General features: G+C 49.6%; 3 protein-coding genes across 3 annotated transcripts in view; 1 reads left to right on the top strand and 2 right to left on the bottom strand.

Moving 5' to 3' along the window:
* The first annotated feature begins 630 nt into the window (after nucleotides 1–630).
* h1-10 (H1.10 linker histone) lies at nucleotides 631–2,445 on the top strand. Its single transcript, XM_066697636.1, has one exon. It carries the CDS (start codon nucleotides 735–737, stop codon nucleotides 1,437–1,439), a length of 705 nt encoding a protein of 234 aa, XP_066553733.1. The 5' UTR covers nucleotides 631–734; the 3' UTR covers nucleotides 1,440–2,445.
* Nucleotides 2,446–5,043: 2,598 nt separating this feature from the next.
* On the bottom strand, nucleotides 5,044–6,356 carry LOC136746775 (histone H2A-like). Its single transcript, XM_066699532.1, has 4 exons — nucleotides 6,250–6,356; nucleotides 5,698–6,006; nucleotides 5,189–5,192; nucleotides 5,044–5,091 (listed from the first exon to the last, which is right to left on the bottom strand). The coding sequence occupies exons 1-4, from the start codon at nucleotides 6,354–6,356 to the stop codon at nucleotides 5,044–5,046; spliced, it is 468 nt and encodes a 155-aa protein (XP_066555629.1).
* A 338-nt stretch (nucleotides 6,357–6,694) lies between these two features.
* The window catches only part of hmces (5-hydroxymethylcytosine binding, ES cell specific), a 62,463-nt gene continuing 56,347 nt past the window's right edge, over nucleotides 6,695–12,810 (bottom strand). The window contains exon 7 of the mRNA XM_066697638.1: nucleotides 6,695–6,958. Coding sequence (XP_066553735.1) covers nucleotides 6,767–6,958 — 192 coding nt within the window. The 3' untranslated portion in view covers nucleotides 6,695–6,766. The remainder of the gene's footprint in view (nucleotides 6,959–12,810) is intronic.

Below are 12,810 nucleotides of genomic sequence, written 5' to 3' on the forward strand. Positions count from 1 at the left end.
AGCAGCGGTTTGTGTCTGCGCTGCCTGCCCGCCTGCGGAGGAGCGGGTTGCCGCGGCGCGCTTTCCTGCTCAGGAGTCTCTCCGATCTCGCTAATTCGGACTAGGCGTGACTCCGAGTGGGGGGGTCGCTCCCTCTTTGTAGAAATAAATAAATAGATTGAAATAAAAATGCTGTTGACTGCCGTTAGGGGGCGTGTGCTGTGTTAGTTACAACAAATTAAACTCGGGATATCTCCAGAAACGCATCTCCTTCCGCGACAAGGTGGGGGTCAGCGGGAAGGCCGCCCTCTTCTCAGCCGAGTGATACCGGGCGTCCCAGACGAACCCCTAATAATTCCCGGCCATTCTCGGGTAAAGTGGGTGCCCCTATCCGGTGCATTGCAATTAGCCCTGGGTACACCCGATACTTTGCGCCATATCTCCGGCGTCTGGGCACGCACGGCGCCCCGGAGCCTCTCCCCGGACCGGGCGGCGCCTGGGCTGTGCGCTGGCGGGGTCGGGGCGGCCGGGGTGACCGGGAGCCGCGGGAAACGGCGTCTGAACGCCCCGCAAAAAACACAACTTTCCACACGCCGTGGCAGCGGCTGTTGTTGTTCTCAATCAGGTCCGCCTCTCGCTCATATAGCCGCCTCTCCAGCCGGCGCGCTGAGTCTCTGCACAAACACAGTCACTCCCTCCGGCAGCGCAGACCCGCAGCCCGACCCGCACTCACTCACAGCCCGCACTCACGCACCATGGCCAGCGAGGCGCAGGAGACTGCCCCGGTGTCGGTGTCCGAGGAGGCTCCGGCCGCCCCCGACAAGAAAGCCACCGCTGCCAGCAAGAAAGCCAAGCCGGCCAGCAGCGGGGCTGGGGCGGCGGCGGGGACTCCGGCCAAGAAGAAGAAGAACAAGAAGAAGAAGAACCAGCCGGGGAAGTACAGCCAGCTGGTGGTGGAGACCATCCGCAAACTGGCCGAGAGGAACGGCTCGTCGCTGGCCAAGATCTACAACGTGGCCAAGAAGGTGAGCTGGTTCGACCAGCAGAACGGGCGCTGCTACCTGCGCTACTCCATCCGGGCGCTGGTGCAGAACGACTCGCTGATCCAGGTCAAGGGCACCGGCGCCAACGGCTCCTTCAAGCTCAACAAGAAGAAGTTCGAGAAGCCGGAGAAGAAGAGCAGCGCGGCGGCGGCGTCCTCCTCCCGGGCGGGCAAGGGCAGCGGGGCGGCGCCGGCGGCCAAGAAAGCCAAGAAGCCCCTGCCGAAGAAAGGCAAGCCGAAGGCGGTCAGCAGCCCCAAGAAAAAGCCCACCAAGCCGGCGGCCAAGAAGGCGGCAGCAGCCAAGCCCAAGCGGGTGGCCAAGAAGCCCATCGCCTCCCCGGCCAGCAAGAAGGTGAAGAAGCCCAAGAAGGCGAGCAAGCCCAGCGTGCCCAAAGTGCCCAAGAGCAAGCGTGCGTGAGGCGGCGGGCAGAGAGACTGGCAGAGCCGAGATGCTTTTTATTTTTGTAAACCTCGTTCGGTGTTGATGGACATTGATGATGATGATGATGATGATGTGTTGTCTGGCGCGCTGTGCCTCCCTGTTGTCTGATTGCATTGAATGCTCTGTTCGCTGTTTAAGGTAAATCTGCTGGATTTCTGCACTTCGCGCTCGCTTGCTGTGAACGGACCGGGTCAGGAGCGCCGCTGGGGTTGCTGTCACTGCCGGGGTGGGAGGGTTAGACCCGAGTGCAGATGTGGTCCTGACAGGTGGGGGGGCTGTCCTGGTGTGAAGTTTGTTTGCAGCGGCTGTGCGCCCCTCCCCGCGCGGCGGTCCTCTGCGTAGCCTAGCAACCACAGCCCGGGGTTTGCGCAATGTCCGTGCCGTGGGGCATTCTGGGAAACTGAGTCGTCCCCCCCGTCCTGCCTGGGGGTAAGAGCGGCGCCGCTCAATGAGTGTTGATTTGGCCAAACCTTGTATTTTTGTATAAGTTGTCCATTTCTACTAATGAGCGCAGAGCAGGGGGTCCCAAAGTGCGGGCCGGGGGCCAGAGGCGGCCCCCAAAGCAAGCCTTCAACCCCCCCTTTTCTGAACATGTAATTTGGGGAAAACAATACAACAATTAAAATGAAATAATGTTCGCCAACATAAATGTTTAGGAAATAAAAAGGTATGATTTGGGATATATTTAGTTCTCATCGGTGTTTAATTGTCTACTGCGGCCCCCCATCACCAGACATTGGGGACCCCTGGCATAGAGGGACCAGACATTTGATAAAAACACGAAGCTAGGAGAGGTGGTGAAGAAATTGTAATGTTAAAAAGAAAGTTCTAAATGGAGGAGAAAGTTTCTTGTTTAAGTACCGTTTTGCACCAGGCACACCTCCTGCTCCCGCAGCTGCTCAGCTGTTTTGCTTTGATCATTGAGTCTCCATTGTCACTTTCTGTTGTAATGACAGTTGCTTAATAAACGCTATTAAAATGAGACGGTGTGTTTGCCTTCATTGTTGCGTGATGCGACTCTCTATCGGCAGAGATTGTCAGTGATGAATGAGCGAGAAGTGAATTTAAAGAGCTGAACCTGGAATAACTTCATCTGATCGAGAGGCGCTGTTGAGCTCCGGCATGACGTCACACAGCGGCCCGGGCTGTCGCTGTGGCAACACGTTCCACAAGCGGATACAGCGCCTCTGCTCTGATTGGCTGACGAGGCTCCCAGTTGCAAGAGCGGGCTGCTGATAGGCTGCGATCGAACGGCTGTAGCCAATCGGACAGTCGGAAATTTAAAAACAATGCGGTGCGGTCACATTAAAAAAGCGCCAGGTTTCTGTACTTCCTGTGATTCAAATTTGAAGGGAACCGTTGTGATGTTATCAGTGCACACACAGGTATAGAGCTATATTAATCTAATAGGGTAACAAAAACCTGTCCAAACCCGGATACTCTGTTCTCCAGTACTGCAGGGGTTCCTAGCTCTGGTCCTGGAGGACCCCCTGGTCTGCTGGTTTTTGTTCCAACAGAGCTCTAAATTATTTAATTGAACACATGTGACTAATCATTTTCCTTACATTTGACTTATGTAACTTGTAAGATCTTTTTCTACAATGTTGTTTTTAAACCACTAATTGTTTAGGGGTTTTTTGGTTTAATTTTGTTATATTCTTTTGTCAAATACATTGACCGTTTTGGATTTAATTTTAAATGCATTGGACCTTTTTTGTTTGTTTTTTATTTTTACCTTTTTAATTGTTTCTTTATTTTGTCCAATGCATTTTTAGTTATTTTCAATGTATTTGACTTTTATGTTGGTGAGCAGTTTTGCTTTAATCACATTTGTTTTGTTGTTTTGGGCACGTTTATTTGAAGTTAATTGTTTTGTTTTTTGTTAAAATCACAAAGATTTTAAATTTTTTAAGTGATTTTAAGAATTGATTTTAAAAGATTTTAATCATAAGTATTAAAAAATTGAATTGTTTTTATGTAAATGTAAAATACTAAATACAATAAAATAGTATTTTTCTACAATGGATTAATTTCTCCATGGTACCCTGTGTCCACCTGTTGGACCCGAAGCATTTGCAGAGCGCAGGGGTCCATAGTAAAGCATGGTCTCTTCACGCATTGAGCTCATGGTAGAGAGGTGTCCCACTGTGATTGGCTGAGAGGAACACTATGAACTTGTAAACTGAACAAAGGGGCACAGAAGAACAACAACGGAAGGAGGAGGAAGAGAGAGAGACAGAGAGAGACAGACACACACACACACACACACGGCTGCCTGCTGCTCACCACAACTGCTCTCTGTGAGGAGAAGTGAGAGAAATCAGGTCTTATCTGTTTCTTTCCTGTAACTTAATTATTTTAGAAATATAATCAAATATTAGTTTGACAATTGTCACAAATCAATGATTATTGCACACCTGTGACTTCCCTCTGAAAATAATCCTACTGAGGTATAAATTGGCCTGTGAGTTTTCAGATCATTTGTTTAAGGATTGGCTAAAAAAAAAAGCTTAATAAAAATCCTCTTACAAACTGATATAACGCAGGTAATAAGATAATTACCTTAATAAGTTCCTTATACAATTTCATATTAAAAGCCTTACTGTTTAACATAATAAAAAGGATATTATTATTAAATAAAGTGTTCAATTAAGTAATTGAGAGCTCAGCTGGAACAAAAACCAGCAGGGTGAGGGCTCCAGGACCAGGGCTGAGAACCACTCCTGGACTGGACTGGACTGGACTGGGTCGTGTCTCTGTGTCTCCCCACTCGCTCATCTCTGACAGGACATTAGGGACAACCCAGGAAACAAATGAACCACATAAATGGTTTAATTCAGCTCAGAAGAAAAGGACAGAATTCTCTGTTTTGTATTTCCCCCACAATGTGTTTTACATCATTCAGATAAAGGACAAAGTAAAACACTGAAGTAAATTAATCTCTAAAAAGCAAAAACAATAAATAGATAATATATCAAAGCGGTAAATGACTTAATTCAATAATTGGAGCTTAATTAGTCACAAGGAGGTTGATAAAGATTGTTCAGTGAGTGGTGGTTTAGAGAGATTGGAGACACTGGAGCCTCACCTCTTCTCCCACACTCCAAGTCACGACTGTGGTTCGCCTCACCTGTCACCCCTCCCAACAACACGCTAGACAGACTTTATAAATATTATTATTATCCGATTTCTTAGCAGACACCCTTATCCAGGATAACTTACAATTGTTACAACATATCACATTATTTTTCCATTTATACCCATTTATACAGCTGGGCATTTACTGGAACATTCTGGGTAAAGTACCTTGCTCAAGGGTACAGCAGCACTGAGGGAATTGACTTTTTCCAAACTGTAGAATATGCCCAGGGTGGATTTTACCCAGTTTCAGACTCGTTTATGCCTTACACCACACTTCATGTTTAAAAAGGCCTTGAAAGACAACAAAACAGCAATAATAATAATAATAATAATAATAATAATAATAATGATAATGATAATGATAATAATAATAATGAAGAACATGGTCTCACCCAAGGAAAGCCCATTTGTGTACAATCACCCTGAACAAAGCACTGCCTCATGAGGCTGCTGTCTGCACCACTTTCACTTGAAACAGCGCGTCTCTCTGCGGAGCGTCACAAACACTGTTCATGGAAGAAGCAAACTTCATTTAGCAACAATGTAATTTCAGAGTCTGTTGCAAACTGCAGATTCCAGCTGACTGAACTGCAATGAGACAGAGGGAGTGTAAAAGCCCGTTAAAATCAGCCCCTAATGTAGTGTCTCTCTTAATTTAGTGGTTGAGTAATAATTATAATAGCAATAATTAATACATTAATTCACACTAGTATGCAACCACACAGCAGATGCTAGATCTCAGACTTGTCTATTAACACGTGTAAAGTGTGAAAAGCCGCAGTGTGTGTGTCTCAGTTTGTACATCTTCACCATGTGTGTGTTAGCATGTCTGTTGTGTGGAAGTCTGCACCTGTGTGTGTCCGTGTACAGGTGGGAGTTGGTTTCTCAGTATTAAGGTGCACTGTGTGGCTGTATCGATATACATCGGCACAGGTGCGCTTCAATCCACGTGTCCGTCAGTATGTATGTCGGTACACTTGTGTTTGCGTGTATATCTAATATATATGCCCCTGGACGTATATGAATCGGTGAGTAACTGTTTACATCAGTAGTATGTGTGAGTGGGTGCATCAGTGTAGGCGTGAGTCTGTACAGATCTATAGATCTGTTGGGCAGCAGCACGGCCTGGATGTCGGGCAGCACGCCGCCCTGCGCGATGGTCCCTCCGCCCAGCAGCTTGTTCAGCTCCTCGTCGTTGCGGACGGCGAGCTGCAGGTACCGGGGGATGATGCGGGTCTTGTTGTTGTCCCGGGTGGCCAGGTACACAGGGGCCCCGGCACCCACCCGCTCAGCGTAGTTGCCCTTGCGGAGCAGCCGGTGCACCCGGCCCACGGGGAACTGCAGGCCGGCCAGGGACAAGCGCGCCTTGGCCTTAGCCCTGGCCTTCCCCCCGGACAGGGCGCTCCGCAGAGTCGGTGAGTTGTATTTATTTATAGCTTGACTAGTCTGTCATCCCCCCGCCCCCCCCAGAAGTACAGAAAAAGCTCCAATATCCTGCTCTGTCGTCTTCGATTTTATTTTTCCAGGTTAAACAGTCAAATAAGTTTGAAACAACGCATGAAACTGTATAAATATAGTTTCCGACGCACACGCCGGTGTTAGAGTGCAGTGTCCGCCGGCTCTACAGCACAGCCCATCAGCTGACCGGACCCCGTGTTTGGGGGTCTGTCCTGGCCCGGGCCCCGCAGCCGCAGTGGCCCTGCGGTTATACCAGCCCGTGCGCAGGCAGGGACAGCTGATCAATTGCGTCATTGTCTGTTTGCGCAAACAGCAGCCCCCCCGTCCCAGGCGAGGATTGGCTGGGAGGCGCTCTGCGTGTCCAGCGATTGGCCGTCATATATGGGGGTGGGGTGAATGGGTCCCTAATTTGCAGACACTGCACAAGCAGAGACACACAATTTGGAAGACAGGTCCGCTAGCGTCTCTGACCTGTGACCTACCATGAGACAATGTGACACAGACCCAACACGGTATCCTACAGTTGAATAAATATAGTGAGGTGCATCCCAGTTCACCGGAGCTCAGCTGCAGCTCCCAGAAGGCCGAGCCAGGCTTGCTGTTCAGATGTACAGACACAGACAGACACTTGAACCTGTCAATCAACTTTATTGGCTTCTGGAACAGTGCCCCTCCCCCTCTTTTCCTCCCTCCCTCCCTCTTTGTCACCCAGTCCTGGGTTTCTTATTTGGGTCGGTCCTGGTGACCCATTTTAATATCCCACTCCTGGCCCCACCCCGGCCTAACACTTCCACCCCCCCCTGCTCCTCTGGGGTCTCCGACGCCTTCCTCTTCTGCAGGGGGGCGGCGCTCAACCAGTTCCTCATCATCTTACTGCTGGCTGAAGGAGGGGGGGTCTGGAAGCAATTCAAACAAAATAAATAGTGCCGTGTGTGTGTAGTGCTGTACCTGTGTGTGTGTAGTGCTGTGCTGTACCTGTATGTGTGTGTGTGTAGTGCTGTGCTGTACCTGTATGTGTGTGTGTGTAGTGCTGTGCTGTACCTGTGTGTGTGTGTGTGTAGTGCTGTGCTGTACCTGTGTGTGTGAGTGTGTAGTGCTGTACCTGTGTGTAGTGCTGTGCTGTACCTGTGTGTGTGGTGCTGTACCTGTGCGTATAGTGCTGTACCTGTGTGTGTGTAGTGCTGTGCTGTACATGTGTGTAGTGCTGTACCTGTGTGTGTAGTACTGTGCCTGTGTGTGTGTGTAGTGCTGTGCTGTACCTGTGTGTGTGTGTGTAGTGCTGTGCTGTACCTGTGTGTGTGTGTGTAGTGCTGTACCTGTGTGTAGTGCTGTGCTGTACCTGTGTGTGTGTGTGTAGTGCTGTGCTGTACCTGTGTGTGTAGTACTGTACCTGTGTGTGTGTGTGTAGTGCTGTGCTGTACCTGTGTGTGTGTGTGTGTAGTTCTGTGCTGTACCTGTGTGTGTGTAGTGCTGTGCTGTACCTGTGTGTGTGTGTGTAGTGCTGTGCTGTACCTGTGTGTGTGTGTGTGTAGTTCTGTGCTGTACCTGTGTGTGTGTAGTGCTGTGCTGTACCTGTGTGTGTGTGTAGTGCTGTACCTGTGTGTGTGTGTAGTGCTGTGTTGTACCTGTGTGTGTGTAGTGCTGTGCTGTACATGTGTGTGTGTAGTGCTGTACCTGTGTGTGTGAGTGTGTAGTGCTGTACCTGTGTGTGTGTAGTGCTGTACCTGTGTGTGTAGTACTGTCCTGTGTGTGTGTGTGTGTGTGTAGTGCTGTGCTGTACCTGTGTGTGTAGTGCTGTACCTGTGTGTGTGTGTAGTGCTGTACCTGTGTGTGTGTGTGTAGTGCTGTACTGTATCTGTGTGTGTGTGTGCAGTGCTGTACCTGTGTGTGTGTGTGTGTAGAGCTGTGCTGTACCTGTGTGTGTGTAGTGCTGTGCTGTACCTGTGTGTGTGTAGTGCTGTGCTGTACCTGTGTGTGTGTGTGTGTGTGTAGTGCTGTACTGTACCTGTGTGTGTGTGTGTAGTGCTGTACCTGTGTGTGTGTGTGTGCAGTGCTGTACCTGTGTGTGTGTGAGTGTGTGTAGTGCTGTGCTGTACCTGTGTGTGTGTGTGTGTAGTGCTGTACCTGTGTGTGAGTGTGTGTAGTGCTGTGCTGTACCTGTGTGTGTGTGTGTAGTGCTGTATCTGTGTGTGTGTGTAGTGCTGTGCTGTACCTGTGTGTGTGTGTGTGTAGTGCTGTGATGTACCTGTGTGTGTGTGTGTGTGTGTGTAGTGCTGTGCTGTACCTGTGTGTGTGTAGTGCTGTGCTGTACCTGTGTGTGTGTGTGTGTGCAGTGCTGTGCTGTACCTGTGTGTGTGTAGTGCTGTGCTGTACCTGTGTGTGTGAGTGTGTAGTGCTGTGCTGTACCTGTGTGTGTAGTACTGTACCTGTGTGTGTGTGTAGTGCTGTATCTGTGTGTGTGTAGTGCTGTGCTGTACCTGTGTGTGTGTGTGTAGTGCTGTACTGTACCTGTGTGTGTGTGCAGTGCTGTACCTGTGTGTGTGTGTGTGCAGTGCTGTGCTGTACCTGTGTGTGTGTAGTGCTGTGCTGTACCTGTGTGTGTGAGTGTGTAGTGCTGTGCTGTACCTGTGTGTGTAGTACTGTACCTGTGTGTGTGTGTAGTGCTGTATCTGTGTGTGTGTAGTGCTGTGCTGTACCTGTGTGTGTGTGTGTAGTGCTGTATCTGTGTGTGTGTGTAGTGCTGTGCTGTACCTGTGTGTGTGTGTGTAGTGCTGTACTGTATCTGTGTGTGTGTGTGTAGTGCTGTATCTGTGTGTGTGTGTAGTGCTGTGCTGTACCTGTGTGTGTGTGTAGTGCTGTGCTGTACCTGTGTGTGTGTGTGTGTAGTGCTGTACTGTATCTGTGTGTGTGTGTGTGCTCTACCTGTGTGTGTGTGTGTGTGTGTAGTGCTGTGCTGTACCTGTGTGTGTGTAGTGCTGTACTGTACCTGTGTGTGTGTGTGTAGTGCTGTGCTGTATCTGTGTGTGTGTGTGTAGTGCTGTGCTGTACCTGTGTGTGTGTAGTGCTGTACCTGTGTGTGTGTGTGTGTAGTGCTGTACTGAACCTGTGTGTGTGTGCAGTGCTGTACTGTACTTGTGTGTGTGTGTAGTGCTGTACCTGTGTGTGTGTGTGTGTGTAGTGCTGTACCTGTGTGTGTGTGTGTGTAGTGCTGTACCTGTGTTTGTGTGTGTGTGTGTGTAGTGCTGTGCTGTACCTGTGTGTGTAGTGCTGTACCTGTGTGTGTGAGTGTGTAGTGCTGTACCTGTGTGTGTGAGTGTGTAATGCTGTACCTGTGTGTGTAGTGCTGTACCTGTGTGTGTGTGTGTGTGTAGTGCTGTAACTGTGTGTGTGAGTGTGTAGTGCTGTACCTGTGTGTGTGTGTGTAGTGCTGTGCTGTACATGTTTGTGTGTGTGTAGTGCTGTACCTGTGTATGTAGTGCAGTACCTGTGTGTGTGTGTGTAGTGCTGTACCTGTGTGTGTGTGTGTGTAGTGCTGTGCTGTACATGTTTGTGTGTGTGTAGTGCTGTACCTGTGTATGTAGTGCAGTACCTGTGTGTGAGTGTGTAGTGCTGTACCTGTGTGTGTGTGTGTAGTGCTGTGCTGTACATGTGTGAGTGTGTAGTGCTGTACCTGTGTGTGTGTGTGTGTGCAGTGCTGTACCTGTGTGTATGTGTGTCGTGCTGTGCTGTACCTGTGTGTGTGTGTGTAGTGCTGTACCTGTGTGTGTGTATAGTGCTGTGCTGTACCTGTGTGTGTGAGTGTGTAGTGCTGTACCTGTGTGTGTGTGTAGTGCTGTGCTGTACATGTGTGAGTGTGTAGTGCTGTACCTGTGTAGTGCTGTGCTGTACCTGTGTGTGTGTGTAGTGCTGTACCTGTGTGTGTGTGTGTAGTGCTGTACCTGTGTGTGTGTGTGTAGTGCTGTACCTGTGTGTGAGTGTGTAGTGCTGTACCTGTGTAGTGCTGTGCTGTACCTGTGTGTGTAGTGCTGTACCTGTGTGTGTGTGTGTGTAGTGCTGTACCTGTGTGTGTAGTACTGTCCTGTGTGTGTGTGTGTGTGTGTGTGTAGTGCTGTGCTGTACCTGTGTGTGTAGTGCTGTACCTGTGTGTGTGTGTAGTGCTGTACCTGTGTGTGTGTGTAGTGCTGTGCTGTACCTGTGTGTGTGTGTGTAGTGCTGTACTGTATCTGTGTGTGTGTGTGCAGTGCTGTACCTGTGTGTGTGTGTGTGTGTAGTGCTGTGCTGTACCTGTGTGTGTGTAGTGCTGTGCTGTACCTGTGTGTGTGTGTAGTGCTGTGCTGTACATGTGTGTGTGTGTAGTGCTGTACCTGTGTGTGTGTGTGTAGTGCTGTACCTGTGTGTGAGTGTGTAGTGCTGTACCTGTGTAGTGCTGTGCTGTACCTGTGTGTGTGTGTAGTGCTGTACCTGTGTGTGTGTGTAGTGCTGTACCTGTGTGTGTGTGTGTAGTGCTGTACCTGTGTGTGAGTGTGTAGTGCTGTACCTGTGTAGTGCTGTGCTGTACCTGTGTGTGTGTGTAGTGCTGTGCTGTACCTGTGTGTGTAGTGCTGTACCTGTGTGTGTGTGTAGTGCTGTGCTGTACCTGTGTGTGTGTGTGTAGTGCTGCACCTGTGTGTGTGTGTAGTGCTGTGCTGTACCTGTGTGTGTGTGTAGTGCTATGCTGTACCTGTGTGTGTGTGTAGTGCTGTACCTGTGTGTGTGTGTAGTGCTGTGCCTGTGTGTGTGTGTGTGTGTGGTGCTGTACCTGTGTGTGTGTAGTGCTGTGCTGTACCTGTGTGTGTGTAGTGCTGTACCTGTGTGTGTGTGTGTAGTGCTGTGTTGTACCTGTGTGTGTGTAGTGCTGTGCTGTACCTGTGTGTGTGTGTAGTGCTGTGCTGTACATGTGTGTGTGTGTAGTGCTGTACCTGTGTGTGTGAGTGTGTAGTGCTGTACCTGTGTGTGTGTAGTGCTGTACCTGTGTGTGTAGTACTGTCCTGTGTGTGTGTGTGTGTGTGTGTGTAGTGCTGTGCTGTACCTGTGTGTGTAGTGCTGTACCTGTGTGTGTGTGTAGTGCTGTGCTGTACCTGTGTGTGTGTGTGTAGTGCTGTACTGTATCTGTGTGTGTGTGTGCAGTGCTGTACCTGTGTGTGTGTGTGTGTGTAGAGCTGTGCTGTACCTGTGTGTGTGTGTAGTGCTGTGCTGTACCTGTGTGTGTGTGTGTGTAGTGCTGTACTGTACCTGTGTGTGTGTGTGTAGTGCTGTATCTGTGTGTGTGTGTGTGCAGTGCTGTACCTGTGTGTGTGTGTGTGTGTGTGTAGTGCTGTGCTGTACCTGTGTGTGTGTAGTGCTGTGCTGTACCTGTGTGTGTGTGTAGTGCTGTGCTGTACATGTGTGTGTGTGTAGTGCTGTACCTGTGTGTGTGAGTGTGTAGTGCTGTACCTGTGTGTGTAGTACTGTCCTGTGTGTGTGTGTGTGTGTGTGTGTGTGTAGTGCTGTGCTGTACCTGTGTGTGTAGTGCTGTACCTGTGTGTGTGTGTAGTGCTGTATCTGTGTGTGTGTGTAGTGCTGTGCTGTACCTGTGTGTGTGTGTGTAGTGCTGTACTGTATCTGTGTGTGTGTGTGCAGTGCTGTACCTGTGTGTGTGTGTGTGTAGAGCTGTGCTGTACCTGTGTGTGTGTGTAGTGCTGTGCTGTACCTGTGTGTGTGTGTGTGTGTAGTGCTGTACTGTACCTGTGTGTGTGTGTGTAGTGCTGTACCTGTGTGTGTGTGTGTGCAGTGCTGTACCTGTGTGTGTGTGTGTGTGTGTGTGTAGTGCTGTGCTGTACCTGTGTGTGTGTGTGTAGTGCTGTGCTGTACCTGTGTGTGTGTAGTGCTGTGATGTACCTGTGTGTGTGTGTGTGTGTGTAGTGCTGTGCTGTACCTGTGTGTGTGTGTAGTGCTATGCTGTACCTGTGTGTGTGTGTAGTGCTGTACCTGTGTGTGTGTGTAGTGCTGTGCTGTACCTGTGTGTGTGTGTGTGTGTGTGGTGCTGTACCTGTGTGTGTGTAGTGCTGTGCTGTACCTGTGTGTGTGTAGTGCTGTACCTGTGTGTGTGTGTGTAGTGCTGTGTTGTACCTGTGTGTGTGTAGTGCTGTGCTGTACCTGTGTGTGTGTGTAGTGCTGTGCTGTACATGTGTGTGTGTGTAGTGCTGTACCTGTGTGTGTGTGTGTGTAGTGCTGTACCTGTGTGTGTAGTACTGTCCTGTGTGTGTGTGTGTGTGTGTGTGTGTAGTGCTGTACCTGTGTGTGTAGTGCTGTACCTGTGTGTGTGTGTGTAGTGCTGTACCTGTGTGTGTGTGTGTGTGTAGTGCTGTACCTGTGTGTGTGTGTAGTGCTGTATTGTACCTGTGTGTGTGTGTGTAGTGCTGTACCTGTGTGTGAGTATGTAGTGCTGTACCTGTGTGTAGTGTTGTACCTGTGTGTGTAGTGCTGTGCTGTACGTGTGTGTGTAGTGCTGTACCTGTGTGTGTACTGCTGTATCTGTGTGTGTGTGTGCACAGTGCTGTACCTGTGTGTGTGTGTGTGTAGTGCTGTACCTGTGTGTGTGTGTGTGTGTAGTGCTGTACTGTACCTGTGTGTGTGTATGTGCAGTGCTGTACCTGTGTGTGTGTGTGTGTGTGTGTGTGTGTAGTGCTGTACCTGTGTGTGTGTAGTGCTGTACCTGTGTGTGAGTGTG

This window comes from Amia ocellicauda, chromosome 3 (assembly GCF_036373705.1).
Source record: "Amia ocellicauda isolate fAmiCal2 chromosome 3, fAmiCal2.hap1, whole genome shotgun sequence".
Classification (NCBI taxonomy): Eukaryota; Metazoa; Chordata; class Actinopteri; order Amiiformes; family Amiidae; genus Amia; species Amia ocellicauda.